Genomic DNA, 13,303 nt, shown 5'->3' on the forward strand with positions numbered 1-13,303 from the left:
AATGTTCAGACAGTAGATTGTTAGGTGTTGATCATCTAAGTCATGTTTTTCTCTAACTATACCCTAGATTTTTTTCTTATGTTTTTAGTTTTTTAATAGATAATTTCAGGGCATTGGATTATCACAATTAATTAGAAAATAGCATTTCAGATATGGTAGTTGCAAACTTGCAATCAAATTATATGAATATATAATCATTGAAAATCATTATTTTGTGTTCCAAAGCAACAAAAGCTATACTTACAACAAAAAATGATGACAAAATGCACAATCTAAACTATCTCCCTCGAGATTGATATTTAAAGTTTTCAACCTCCTAAGACTCATCATTTCCTTTCTGAGAACACAACTTCTTGGTAAATCACTGGCCAAGCTACTGGTTTTTGGGAGGAGACAGGTGACTGTAGGGGTTGTACTGTTGTTGAGCAGTGGAAAGATAGATTGTAATTCATTTCCTAACAATTAAAAGTTAATCCTAATTAAATTAGAATTAGATTTTTAAAATTCCAAAATGTTATATTTTAATCCTTGCAAATAATTTTTGAATCTTTTTACCCTTATAATATCACAATTCACAACATGTTAAATCTAAGAGAATAGAAGACTAAACTTTGTAATAAAAAATGAGAAACGAAAACCAAATAAAATTTCAAGAATCAAAATCAAAATTATGCATATTTATGTGGAACTGCAACCTTCTGAGACCATTGTGAGCTAGTTGCCTGTCATTGTTCACAGAGAGTCACTTTAAGGCTAGCTCACCCGTTTAACACGTCACGTCACGTCACCAGCTTACGTTGAAGTTCAACCACATCATGGAAGAAACCTTGGCCAATTTTTATTTTGATATTTCATAGCAAACACATATATTGGACAGAACGGTATTTAACAGAAATTAAGAATTGACATACTTTCTATGGATGGTATTTTTTACAATACACTTCTACGAATTGACATGTCATTGGAGATTATAGTTTTATAAATAAAAAAATATTTTCTATATCAATATACCCTGACAAATTGTTTGTGTTGAACACCAAATCACCAAATATTTGAGTGATTCACCAAAACTAAAACAATATATAAAAAAAACTCAGTCTGTCCTTTGAAACTTGGGCAATGGAAGAAACCGGTTGTTTTAGATAAGTAAAAAACTCTTGTAAAATTTAAAGATCAGCTTCCTTCTCTCTATACATTTCGACTACCTTTATACTGCATTTCATACACAAAAAACACTAACCCATATCCTTTAAAAGAACTAAGAAAAATTAAACCATAATAACAAGGGCTGTGAAAACGTTTTTTTCTTTTATCCCTAATTCTACAATTCACATTGGAACTGAAGCTGATCAATCAAGTCAAAACTGAACCGTTGAAAGCCTGGAACTGAAGTCCCAACTCCATCTTGCACGAACCGTTATCACTACTTACCCCGCCACAAAAATCCTTCAAATCAATTCTCCTCTTCTTCATTGGCACCACAACGTCATGATGCTCACGTGACACCGTTTCAAACCCCAGCGTCAGCTCCAACCCAACCTCGTTCCCGCAGACTTCGGCCGAACCACCCCTCCCCTTTGCATCAGAATCCGGTTCGTCATGGAACCGAACCGTAGTCGTAGTCGTAGTCGTCTCCACCGACACGTCACTTTCGATCTCCTTGCTCTCTCCTTCCGCCGCCGTAGCAACCGCCTCCATCCGTTCGTGGCTCAGCGATGACTCGTGACTCGACGCGCGCTTCGCAACCTCGGCCACCTTGGGCTTCTTGATTCGGGAGCGAGTCTTGACTCGCTTAGTTTCGTGAGACGCGACGGTTACGGTGTTGTTATGAGGCTTGGACACGTGGCGTATGTCATGAGCCTTGAAAGGTGGACCCCGTCCGCTCTCCGCCAGCTCCGAATTTATCGGCGTGATCGGCAGTCCCTTCAAAACCGCTTCGACGGCGGCTTGGCAGAGCTGCCAGCTCCCCGACCACAACAAACCCACCGATCCATAAATCGGGTTCACTATTCTCCCGCATGCCTCGTATAATAACGAACGAAAAACCGCTGCAAAACCGAAACAAGAATCGTTATAAAACTGAGTATTCTATTCAAAAAACATGAAAGCAGTAGTGTGAAACTAACCAGGACGAAGGTGATTGGGGCCAGCGTTGATGAGGTTGATGAGACCAGCGCGGCCATAGAACTTAGCAAGGAAGAGAGTAGCATTGGCTTGAGACTCTGCGCTCTTGATCCAATCCAAACACGGTCTTATGGTACAATCCTCGCTGCACCCTTTCCTCAACACTCTGCATCCGTTACAACTCATCCTCATTTTTTATGTGAGAAAAGATTGATTGGAATTATTGGTGTGCGGGAGGAGGCTATATACATCAACCGCTGCTGGGTTTTACAGCTTTCTAGGGGGGACGCAGCTGTTTTTTAATATTTGTTTTTTAATGGATCCAATATCATTTTATTACTAATCAACAACATATTTTTATTTTCTAATTTTTTTAAAAAGATATTGATTTTGAATCACTTTCTACTTTTCTAGTCCTAATAAGCGAAGCTTAACGACTTCGTTTTCTTCCATTTTTGTTGGGGGAACAAATCCCACTCTTCGTTATAGCGCGTCTCCACTCTCAAATTGTCTGAATTATAAGACATTATATCAAACTAAAAATTCACGTCTGAAGTTCAAATTTTATATGATTTTATAAAGGATAGTGCTAGGGAGTGAATCGACTAAGTGTATAATGTGTACAATGGGCTAAACCTTTGGTCCATGAATAAAATAAACATCACCCACACTATCTAGAATAACTATCCGAATACCAGGGATAATAAATTGATCTTTCGGATCTAGAACTCTAATACCATATCATGAACTCACTCATCCCAAAATAAAGATTCTGTATGAGTTCTTATCTTATATCAGATTAGGTCTGATGAGTCTAAATTACTTTCAATCTTTTTTACAAGTTAAGTTTATTTTTATTTTAAGTGGTAAGTAATATTTTCTTAACACCAGTGGGAGTACGTACTCCTCATCTAGCGCCCGACGCTCTGCTAGGGTTTCACTGCGCCATCTCCATGGTTACACCTTTCTTTGTCTTTTCTTCGTCAAACTCTTTTCCATCTTCTTTTATTTTTTATTTTTTCTTAATTTCTTTTTCACTTAGCTCCCTAATTTTCGTTTTCTCTCCCAATTCATTGCTCTTTTAATTCATTTCATTTTCTAATTCACTCATTCCATATATCTTATGTCTCTTTGGAATCATTGAATACCAATTCTGATTTTCTCTACACCATGAACAACAAATCAGAGACTCAGAACCCTCATATAATTGCTATGACGGTGGAGGGTGCCAGCCTTCAAGTGGCACCCAAAGAAATATAAAACTGCTCTCGTGGAATTGTCGGGGTTTGGGGAGACCCCTGACAATCCACAATCTTAAAGGGATTTGCAAATCCTACTCCCCCGAGGTTGGTTTTATCTGTGAAACAAAAAATCAATCTCGACAAGTTGAAGGAAAACTAAGATCTTGTTGTTTCAAGGAATGGTTTATTGTAGATCCGGATGGATTATCAGGGGGTTTGGCAATGGCATAGAGGGATGGTTGCACTGTTCAGATTTTACAGCATGGTAGATTTTTTATTGCGGCATCAGTTCTGACAGCTGGTTCTAATGATCCCTATGGTGTTTTAGGTGTTTATCTCAGTTCAAATGATCAACATAGAATGGCTCAATTTGCTAAATTAACTTCAGTCACCCAACAGTTCGATGGTAAGATTGTGTTAATGGGGGATTTTAATGCCATTTCTAATCAATTGGAGAAAGAAGGTGGGGGTGCTAAATCTCCTTCTTCTATTGAAACCTTTAATAGTTTTATTGATGATAATTCCCTGATTGATATTGGTATGGTCGGAAGACCATTCACTTGGTCAAATAGACGAAGGGGTGATGAGTTGATACAGGAAAGACTGGACCGATTCCTGGTAGGAGTTGATTGGCAGCAACTCTATCCCAATGCAACGGTTCTTAGACTGTCAGAATCAGGCTCGGATCATGCCTCTCTTATCCTAGACTCTAATCCGAGAACTGAGAGATCTAAATGCCGATTCAAATTCCAAGAAAGATGGTGTTCCAATGATGAAATACGGCAGATTGTTAGAGAGGTTTGGCATGAACAGATTGATGGTTCAGCCATGTATATCCTAGCTCAAAAAATAAAGCGTTGTCGGCATAAGATTGTCAAATAGCAGCAAGAACACAGATCTAATTCGAAGGTGAAGATTGATTTACTACAGTCAAAATTAGAGGAACTTCGTTTAGCAGGAATTCATGGAGGCGACATCATTTCAGAAATAGAGGAAAAACTTGAAAAAGTATTGCAAAATGAGGAATCTTATTGGAAAGATAAGTCTAGAGTCAAATGACTCAAATCTGGTGATTAGAATACAGCTTTCTTCCATCAGAAATTTAGAAATCGAACCCGAAGGAATAGAATTTGGCAACTAACTGGCAATGATGGTGAAGTGGCTACTTCAAATGCTGGTATTGCTTCTGTGGCTGAATCTTATTTCAAGGACATCTTTTCCTCCACTTGTCATGAGAACCCTGAACCTCTGTTTACTGATTTTGAACCTAAGGTTACAGCTCACATGAACCGTAGGCTTCAAAGACCAGTGACTATGGAGGAAGTGAAATGCGCAACATTTAGCATTCATCCTCAAAGTGCCCCAGGAGATGATGGTATGACAGCAAAATTTTTTCAAAGCTTCTGGAACATACTTAGTGGTGATGTGTTTCGAGTAGTTAAGAGCTTCTTTTCTGGGGGCAGAATCTTGAAGGGTTTTAACCACACTCAGATCTGTCTTATTCCCAAGATTTCTAATGCTAAAGATATGACTCAGGTAAGACCAATAAGCCTATCTTCAGTCTTTTACAAGATTATCTCCAAAGTATTTGTACATAGGCTTCAGAGTATGATGAATAGACTAATTAGCCCTACGCAAAGTGCTTTTATTAAACGCAGATTAATCTCTGATAATATCCTAATTGCTCACGAGTGTATGCATTACTTGAAGAACAAAAAAAGGGATCTCGAAAATGAAATGGCGCTAAAATTAGATATGAGTAAGGCATATGATAGGGTGGAATGGCACTTTCTTTGGTTTATATTGGAGAAGTTTGGTTTTGACTCTCGATGGATCATGTGGATTCGAAAATTAGTGACAACTGTTTCTTATTCTGTTATTGTGGAAGGACAACCTTATGGTTTCTTCAAACCAAATAGAGGTATTCGACAAGGAGATCATCTATCCCCCTATCTTTTTCTTTTTTGCGCAGAAGGTCTCTCCTTCTTGCTACACAAGGCAGAACAAAACAGACTAATTCAAGTTCTTCAGATACATAGGCGATGTCCCAAGGTCAACCACCTCCTGTTTGCTGATGATTCCATTTTATTCTGTAAGGCTAATCCTGAAGCATGTTCAAATATCCTGCATTTATTGAATTCTTATGAAAGCATCAGTGACCAGAGGGTAAATCTTAATAAATCTGCTGTATTCTTTAGCCACAACACTCCGTCCACTACTCGTACACTACTGGCTAACTCTATGAATATTAATCATATTAGGGCTCAGGATAAATACCTTGGTTTGCCTTCTACAGTCTCTAAATCGAAAAAGGCTTCTTTTAGTATGATCAAAGAAAAGGTTCGGAAAAGAATCCAAGGGTGGAAGCGCAATCTTCTTTCGTCAGGTGGTAGACACGTATTGCTTAAGGCAGTGGGAGAAGCTATTCCTATTTATACATTGTCTTGCTTCAAGTTGCCTAATGGTTTAATTTCGGAAATTCACTCTCTACTTTCTCAGTTCTGGTGGGGACAAAAAGGTTCTGAAAGGAGGATGGTTTGGATTAGCTGGGACACTATGACTCGCTCACGAAAAGAAGGAGGCCTTGGATTTAAATATCTCAGAATCCAAAATTTGGCGCTTTTAGGCAAACAGTTTTGGCGACTTGTAACACAGCCTACTTCCTTATTATCCAAAATCTTAACAGGTAAATACTTTAGCAATGGTAGTGCTATAACGGCAGAAATTGGAGTCTTATCTTCTTGGGGATGGAGGAGCATACTGGAAGGCCGAAAGATTGTTGAAAAAGGTCTTAATTGGGCTGTGGGTACTGGTGAGGATATCCGAACCTTTGAGGATCCTTGGCTGCCTCCTCCGTATCCTTTAATGATTTCTGACATGCCAAATAGACAGGCTATTTCTGAGTTGTTTCCAAGAGTTAAAGATCTAATTACTGAAGATAGAAATTGGAATCAGAATCTCATTCAAGAACTATTTCCCCAAGACGTTGCAAATAGGATTTTGTTAGTTAAAATTCAGTAGAGTAGGGACAAATTGCAATGGGATTTGAACAAATCCAAGCAATATGATACAGCTTCAGGTTACAGAATTGGCTATTTATTTTACCATCCGCCTCTGGAGCTTTGCCCTAATTATATGCAACAGAAAAAGCCGTGGATTGATATATGGAAGTTGAACTTGTCTCACAAAATTAAGCTATTTATCTGGAAAGCTCTCCATGGCCGACTTCCGGTGCTTGCTCAGATTCATCACCGTATCCCATCTATATCACCAATATGCCCTTGCTGTCATGAAGCAACGGAAACAGTCACTCATTGTTTGATCGATTGCTCTAGAATTAAAGACGTATGGTCTCAGAGTTATCTTCGTGACTGTCTTTCCCCTCAGAGTTCTAACGACTTTTGGACATGGTGGACTGCATCAACAGAGATACTTAACCCGTTGAAGAATGCTGATCGTAATCCTCAATTGCTTGCCATCATTTGCTGGAACTGCTGGAAAGCTCGCAACCAGTTGATTTTTGAAGGTTCTACTTCTATGCCGTCTGCCATTCTAGCAAGCTCTGTCAAGTTGCTCCGTGAAATCCAAAGAACTCCCAGTTTAAGTCGTCATCTCCATGAGACAAGCTCTTAGATGCATTCAATTTGATTTATCATTATTTCTTCTTTAAGATTTTTCTTCGTTTTTCGACCACGCACCGTTGGATGAATACCTTCAGTGTAGTGTTTTTGGGAAATCCCCACCTTTTATTATGCTGTCCTGCTTTTAGACATCTTTGTATTTCATTTTTTAATAATTAATGAAATGTAACCTATTATCTTTGGGAAAAAAAAGTTTATTTTTATTTAAAAAAGAGTTATTAATTATTTTAATTTTTAAAATATTATACAAATTACAAGTTAATTTCTAAAATGATGAATAGATAAATTAATTTTTTTAATTTAGAAAATTTAGTTTATATTTTATGTTAAATCATTTAAAAAAGTTTATTAAAATTTTTTTACATTTTATCGGCACTAATGACTAATTTATCCTTTTATTTATTTAATTTTTATTTAAACAAAAAAACTTAACACATTAAAATGGAACAACAACCGAACCAAACACAACAAAAAAATAAACTAAAATATAAAGATTATCAATCTATTATCATTTTTACTATTGTCGTCAATAATAAAAAAGATCAATACCAATCTATTTTTGTAATTTAAAAACGTCTTTTTTTTTATGATCTTAACACTTTTTTTATTGTTAAAAATTTTGTTATTACGTTCTAACTAAATGTTCTAAATTACTATAGAAAACTCCTCCAGTCATATCTTTTGTTCCTTTTTTTTAGACATACTAGTTCAATTTTCAAACAATTTTTTAATAGTTTTCAGGATAGCTCAAAGTCTATCAAATTACCTTAACCTCAGATACACACCATATATGTTAGGTAAACTCATAAAAAAATAAATAATAAATAAATTTTATCTCCTTTTATACAAAATACATATTATCACTTTGATAAAAAAAAAATGCTTAATCTATTCAACCTCCTTTTAGTATTTATTTTATAGACTAAAATAAATTATCTAAAAAACTCAATTCTTGAAATACCGATTCACTCCAAAAAAAAATAAAATTGTTAGAATAATTGAGTGATGCATGGTAAGCCAGGTAGAATTTCGGTATCAGTAGGTCATAAATTATGGAATATTTGCTCGTGAAAGAGAGGGTAAAAGTGTCAGTAAAAAATTATCGTGTCAGGTGCATGCAGATGAGAACAAAGGAGGCGCGTGGGAGCACGCAAACATGTCAGGGGTGCGGTCGAATCGCCACATATCGTGGAGCAGAGGGTCCACGGGCACTGGTTTTTGAATGAAAAAAGAAATCAGAAAATGGAAACTCCTGGTTTTTGGGAGGGAAAGGTGGTTTCGGAAAAAAAGAAAAAAAGGAAAAAACAGAGACTGGTTTCTGGGTTTGGTGATGGGACTGTGGGCGCAGCTGAAGAAACTAGAAGGAGACAGACACACATGTAAGCCAATGGTTTTTGGATTTAGATTTGATTAATTAATTAATTAATTACTATTAATAAAGTGTAATAATATATTAATACCACTACTAAGAATATTAATCAAGACTTTTTTCAAAAGAAGATTGTATTCAAAAACTAAAAATGCTCAAAATGACTTCTTTCTAATTTTTAAAAATAAAAGTAATAATTTTAAACATTATTTTATTTTTAAGAATTAATTAGTATTTTTCTCTAAAAAGGACAATAATTTATTGTAGCGATTTATATAAAATAAATATAAATATATAATTAAAATGTAACTAATATCTAATTATTGTATTTGAGTAATTTTAAAATTTACTTTATTTAATTATGTAATTTATTTTTAAGTTTATTATTTTTAATGGAATATTCTTATGACCAAAATAGAAATTATAGCAAAAAATATAATTCTTTTTTATATCTTAAAAAATTAAATTTAGAATATTTATTTACAAGTTTTAATTATAAAATAAATCTATCCTATTAAATATTTTATATATCAATGTATCCATGTAAAATTAAAAACGACAAAGAATTAGTGTATAAGATGAAATTCGAATTAAGACACATAATGGTATTAATATTTTGGTAATGGTCATTATAGTAGTGGTTTTTTTTCTCTCGTAATATTTTTGTAATTCTGTCGTAAATTGAAATTTTATTTAAAAATTTATTATTTGACAAATAAATTATTATATGTATAAAATTAAATTTAAATTTTTAACAATTATTTAAATAAATTAGTAAATGAACTACTAAATCCACCCAAATCGATTAGTAGTGTTATTTTTAAAATAGCAGCTACTGTTTTTGCACAAGTGTGATAGGACGATAAAGTGTGTGTTAATTTTGCTGGCGAATTAAAATTTCTAATTAGATGGATATATATTGATGCTTTTTCCTCCATTCTCAGCGATAAAAGGACCAATTTTACAACGTTGATATATTATTTGAGTAGATTACAATGTTATAGTAGTTATAAAACAACTAATATATCATGTAGATTGTTTGACATTTGTAATTTGAGGAAGGAAATATGTTTGATTTAATTTTTCGTTAACACGAAGTTTCATTCTCCACACTTCAAGGCTTAATTAAACTTGTCATTTTTTATATAGATATATAAACTGCTCGACTTTTAAAACGAGAAAAATATAAAGTCACATGATTTTAAGGATATGTTTGAAAAATTTTAAAAATTATTTTTTTAAAATTTTTTATTTATGAAAAATAATAGTATTAATATTTAATATAATTTTTAAAATTAAATTATTATTTTTTAAGAAATTATTTAAGTATTTATATAAAAGTTAAAAAAATAATTTTTCTTATAATAAAAATTTTTTTATCATATTTTTTTAAATAGTACTTTTAGAATTAAAAAAACCAAACACAAAATAATTTATTCATAAACTACTTTTATTATAAGTAGCTATTGTTTAAACTATTTTTTCAAAAGAAACGTAATTAAACTGTTTATTACCTAAATAAGAAAATACCCAAAATATATAATTACGACCAAAAAATCTCACCATAAATAAATCAATGTACATTTAAGACTGGAAGTGAGCCGAGTTGAGCTAGACAAAGTTCAAGTTCGGTTCACAAAAATTGCGCTTGACTCACGGCTCGACTCATTATTAATGTTAGAATATAATTAGGAATTTGAATAGACAACTTCAATACACTTAATAATACATAAATCCTTTTTCTAGTTTAGTCTCTTATTTCTAACATGGTATCAGAGACATGGTATCCTCCTTGAGGAGGATATGTTGTTTTTCTTCGGTTGAAATTACCGTATTTTTCATACTTTTCTTCCGTGCCATTTTTCTCCTTCATTTTTGTCACTTCTTTGATGCTTTTTCACCTTACCTACTAGCCTATTCTCTTCGTCTTGTGTCTTTCCGAGTCGAATGATCAAACACCAATGTCATCCGCTGTTTTCTATTCTCATGAAGAAATCATATAGTTTTTGCGTTCTCTTTCGACAGTTCCGTCTACTTTTCTCGTGGCAGTTTTTCTTGCGTTCAGTTGTGGTAGTTTCATCTGGGCTTCCTTCCGACAGTTCCGTTTGCGCTTCTTTCAGACAGCGACACTTCCATCTACGCTTCCTTTCGGTAGTTTCGTGTGTGCTTCAGACAGTGGCAGTTCTATCTGCGCTTCTTTCAGGAAGAAGTAGTTCCATTTGCGCTTCCTTCAGATAGCGGCAGTTCCATATGCACTTCCTTTAAGTAGTTCCATCTGCACTTTCTTCAGACAGCGGCAGTTCTATCTATGCTTCCTTCAGACAAGCGGCAGTTCCATCTGCGCTTCCTTTCGACAGTTCCGTCTACACCTGTTCTACCAGTTTATGTATTTTTTCTCTTTATTTTGTTTTTTTAATTAAGTTTCAAATTCAAGTTGTCACTTAAGTTTGAGGGGGATGTTAGAATATAATTAGGAAATTGAATAGACAACTTGAATACACTCAATAATACACAAATTATTTCTCTAGTTTAGTCTCTTGTTTCGAACATAGTATCAGAGCCATGGTATCTTCCTTGACGAGGATATGTTGTTTTTAAACAAAAAAGTACTTTTATATTGTTATACCCAAACATAATTAATAAATAAAAAGATATTTTTACATGAGATACCCAAACATAAAATTACTTATACTTTTTCATAAGATCTTTTAAAAAAGATAACTCGAAAAAGATCTTTCTTAAAAGCTCACCCAAACAATTCCATATAAACATACTCCTGGAAAATTGAAAGCAAAGTAGTGAACAACCATGAAAGGGTTAATCTCTTCTTCAACGCAAGCCACCGAAGAAAACAATGACTTACTCACTCAAATCCTTGTTCGCGTGCCTCACAAAGATGTCATAACCTTTAAACTTGTCTCCAAGCGGTGGCGCTCTCTCATCTCCGCCCCCTACTTCCGTCGCTGCCATGCCACAGTAAAAAGAAGAGTTTTTTGTTTGTTCTTATATCACTTCACCAATCCTATAAATTACGGATTCAAATTCTTCTCCTTTGACACCTCATCTTCATCATCTTCCTGTTTTCCCGAAATTCTCAATCTACATTCTTGACAGATATTACAATCTTGTAATGACTTGATGCTTGTCCACAAATCAAAAGACATGTTTATCTATAACCCTACAACTGGCTTGCCCTTTCCGTCGCTTCATGAAGCACGTTTCGCGCATTATTCTCTAGCTTTTGATCCCTTGCGATTTCTTGGTTATAAGCTGATTTACATTTTTCATGACGGATATTCAAAGGAAGGCTGCTACCAAACCATGATTTACTCCTCGGAATCCAGAGTCTAGAATCTGCGCGGATCTTCCTTCTGGACTCCCTTGGAGATGATGGATTTTGCACATGGAACCTATTTCAAGGACTCGGTTTATTGGATTGGCAACAAAAGTAAAATGGCACTGCGTTTTGATCTGAAGAAAAAGTGCGTGATAGTTTCGTGTGCGCTTGCTTCTTTCAAACATCGGTAGCAGTTTCATCTGCCCTTCTTTCTGTCAGTTTCGTCTGCGTTTTCTTCAGACAATGACAGTTCCGTCTCTTATTTCTAACATCTATTTTTGAATTTGTTGAATGTTTGTTGAGTAGTCGATTTGAATATAAAAATACTTAATTTTTTGAATTTGTTATGATTCTATGTTTTTCTGCTCTGAAATTGGTGGACTTATAAATGAAATTCTAGATCAGGTTACTCTTCAAAAAAAAATAACATATCCTCCTCAAGGAGGATACCATTGCTCTGATATCATGTTAAAAATAAGAGACTTGACTGAAGAAAAGATTTGTGTATTATTGAATGTATTCAAGTTTCTAATTATATTCTAACAATTAACAATTGAGTCTATTTCTTAAACTCAAGCTCAGCTCACAAAAAATTTATGAGTTGGTTCGAATTCACGAGCTGACTCAAATAACAGAAACATATTCTATAATTCTATGTCAATAAATTATAATTTATATATACTAACAAATATTAAAAAGATCATTTTTATATATTAAAAACCTAAATGAGTAAACAACATCAATTAATTATATTTTTTATTGACTAGAAAATAGGAATTAGGATTGAAACTTGATAAAGATTCACGTTGGAAATGCACAATTTTTGTTCTATTGACTAATGCACAAATCAAAATAAAAATATATATGTAAAATTATATATTACTATTTTATATGTGTATATATATAATATTAAAAATATAGATTACATACATATAAAATATATGTATATATATATAATCGAATTAGTTTACGAACTAATGAGTTAAGCTTATTAAAATTTAAATTCGACTCATTTAATTTATGAGGTCAATTTTAAGTTTAAATTCAGCTCACGAACTCAACTTATCAAGTTATTAATGAGTCAAGCTCGAATTGACCCATAAATTGACTTGACTAATTTCTAGTCTTAATGACAAATATCAACTCCCACGGCTTATGTATTATTTTGAATATAATTTTTATATCTTTTAATTTTTGTGTTAAAATTAATTAATAAAAATAAAAAATATCTTTATATACCACAAAAATATTTTAAAAAATGATATAAATGAAAAATCACACAAATATTATGTCTCGAATTAAATTCTATGGACGCCAAAACATATCACCTCAAATAAAACGCAGATTTAAGTAACAAGACAGTAAAATTGATCCATAACAAATTAAAAAAAAAAGCTTATTTTTTTAGAAAAATCCAAACCCCAATGTCATTTCTAATTTCTTAATCTTTGTCAGGTCTTAATAAGGTCCCATATAAAAATGATGTTCCGCATCGTGATGATAAAATTAAGATATTGATTAGTTGGTAATCACACATGTTAAGAGAATATACATTGCCATTTTAAATGTTTATACAGATATTTAAATGCTT

The 13,303-nt window shown here is 33.5% G+C and overlaps 1 protein-coding gene across 1 annotated transcript; it reads right to left on the reverse strand.

Moving 5' to 3' along the window:
- Positions 1–1,120: 1,120 nt before the first annotated feature.
- Positions 1,121–2,665, reverse strand: LOC112716704 (LOB domain-containing protein 40). Its single transcript, XM_025768683.2, has 2 exons — positions 2,127–2,665; positions 1,121–2,048 (listed from the first exon to the last, which is right to left on the reverse strand). The coding sequence occupies exons 1-2, from the start codon at positions 2,314–2,316 to the stop codon at positions 1,354–1,356; spliced, it is 885 nt and encodes a 294-aa protein (XP_025624468.1). The 5' UTR covers positions 2,317–2,665; the 3' UTR covers positions 1,121–1,353.
- Positions 2,666–13,303: the final 10,638 nt, after the last annotated feature.

The sequence above is a fragment of the Arachis hypogaea genome, chromosome 10 (assembly GCF_003086295.3).
Source record: "Arachis hypogaea cultivar Tifrunner chromosome 10, arahy.Tifrunner.gnm2.J5K5, whole genome shotgun sequence".
Lineage (NCBI taxonomy): Eukaryota > Viridiplantae > Streptophyta > Magnoliopsida > Fabales > Fabaceae > Arachis > Arachis hypogaea.

Excerpts from the sequence above, each read along its gene's own strand:
- LOC112716704 (XM_025768683.2), bottom strand. The coding sequence starts at position 2,316 with ATGAGGATGAGTTGTAACGGATGCAGAGTGTTGAGGAAAGGGTGCAGC. Across the intron at positions 2,049-2,126 it reads CCCCAATCACCTTCGTCCTG|CGGTTTTTCGTTCGTTATTA; the intron begins GTTAGTTTCACA and ends TCGGTTTTGCAG.